This window comes from Microtus ochrogaster (assembly GCF_000317375.1).
Source record: "Microtus ochrogaster isolate Prairie Vole_2 chromosome 14 unlocalized genomic scaffold, MicOch1.0 chr14_random_2, whole genome shotgun sequence".
Taxonomy (NCBI): Eukaryota; Metazoa; Chordata; class Mammalia; order Rodentia; family Cricetidae; genus Microtus; species Microtus ochrogaster.
This window is the reverse complement of record NW_004949097.1, coordinates 12,851,961-12,853,776: the sequence shown is the minus strand read 5'-3', so window position 1 is coordinate 12,853,776 and position 1,816 is coordinate 12,851,961. Positions and strand designations below refer to the sequence as shown.

At 47.1% G+C, this 1,816-nt stretch overlaps 1 protein-coding gene across 2 annotated transcripts in view; it reads left to right on the top strand.

The window, feature by feature from the left end:
* The window catches only part of Itpr2 (inositol 1,4,5-trisphosphate receptor type 2), a 408,993-nt gene that overhangs the window by 111,129 nt on the left and 296,048 nt on the right, over positions 1 to 1,816 (top strand). For both annotated transcript variants that reach the window (XM_005364599.3, XM_026787888.1), the window contains one exon: positions 1,426 to 1,587. In XM_005364599.3, coding sequence (XP_005364656.1) covers positions 1,426 to 1,587 — 162 coding nt within the window. The remainder of the gene's footprint in view (positions 1 to 1,425; positions 1,588 to 1,816) is intronic.

Sequence of the window (1,816 nt, the reverse complement as noted above, 5' to 3'; positions counted from 1 at the left end):
AGCATCTGGTGATGGTTAGTGTTAGCTTCTGGTGATGGTTAGTGTTAGCGCCCAGTGATGGTCAGTGTTAGCTTCTGGTGATGGTTAGTGTTAGCGTCTGGTGATGGTTAGTGTTAGCTCCCAGTGATGGTCAGTGTTAGTGTCTGGTGATGGTTAGTGTTAGCTTCCAGTGATGGTTAGTGTTAGCTTCCAGTGATGGTTAGTGTTAGCTTCCAGTGATGGTTAGTGTTAGCTTCTGGTGATGGTTGTGTTAGCATCTGGTGATGGTTAGTGTTAGCTTCAGGTGATGGTTAGTGTTAGCTTCAGGTGATGGTTGTGTTAGCGTCTGGTGATGGTCAGTGTTAGCGTCTGGTGATGGTTAGTGTTAGCGTCTGGTGATGGTTGTGTTAGCGTCTGGTGATGGTTAGTGTTAGCGTCTGGTTATGGTTAGTGTTAACATCTGGTTATGGTAAGTGTTAGCTTCCACTGATGGTTGTGTTAGCTGCAGCTGTGCGGCTCCAGAATCACTGGGAGATGAGCGCCAAGCCTGTAAGGGACAGTCCTGATTAGGGTTAGTTGATGTAGGAAGATTCATTAACTAAGGTCAGCCCATCCCCTGGTGGACATCTTAGGCTGGAGAGAGTGGAGAGAGATCTGAGCGCTGTGCTCATTGCTCTGGACTCATGGCTGGCCTTCATCTCCTGTTCCTCCACTGAGAACTTAGCCTGCTGGCTCCTCTCCAGGAGGCAAGAATGTGGCTGCCTGGGAATGGGGGTGGGGGTGCGGGGCTAGGAGGGGCTAGGAGGGGCTAGGAGGGGCTAGGAGTCTCCCTGATTGCTTCCTTGTTAACTCCTCAATGGTTGATACTTTCATTCTTGCGGCCACTTCATTCTGTGAGCAGTGGATGAACTCTCTGAAAAAGACTTTTATGTATTTGGAATCTCTGCCATTAGGTGCATATGTATTTGGAGTTTTTTCCTTTTGCTTAAAATGAGGTAAGGGTGACATTTGGAAGCCATTGCCTGATGTAAGTTTCAGGTAAAAAGTAAACTTTTTTTTCTTACATTATTTTGATATGTGAAAGTTCCAGAAAATACAGAATAATAAAATCATATAGAAAATATATTTTAATTTATCTGTAGCTTGTTACAAATACCTTTGTATTTTCCATCTTAATAAAATACAATTTCTAAATAAAATTATTCGTGTCATTGATGTAGCAGACTTGCTAGCTTTGGGTACTCTTGTAAGCTGTAGGTGTTTGGTTTGACAGTGTGGTATTTATTTTTCAGGACTAACGACCATTAAGTACCTTCCACCTTTGCACTAATTCCACTCACATATTTCTGCAGTACTTTTAAGTCCTCGTTATTTGTTAAAAGCGCAAATAGGTCGTAAAGCTTGTACGTGAGTGGATCAGAACAGGAGGATCTTCTTATCTTCTAGGTGTTCGGGATCCTTAAGGCTCCTTTCAAGGAGAAGGCGGGAGAGGGCTCCATGCTGAGGCTGGAGGACCTGGGCGACCAGCGCTATGCGCCCTACAAGTACGTGCTGCGCCTCTGCTACCGCGTGCTGCGACATTCACAGCAGGACTACAGGAAGAACCAGGTGGGTCCGGAGCTCTAGCCGGAGGTGTTGGGTGCCGGTCAAGTGGTCAAGTGCAGACCGCGCCGCGGAGGCAGAAACCGGGCTTTGCTTTATGTGGGTAGCTCAGAGGCCGTCTCTAAGGACTGTTAAACCTGGATGGAGGTGGGCGGTCCTTGGACTTCCCACAGGTCAGGGAACCCTGACTGCTCTTCAAGCTGATGAGGGAGAGGGACTTGATCGGGGGAGGGGG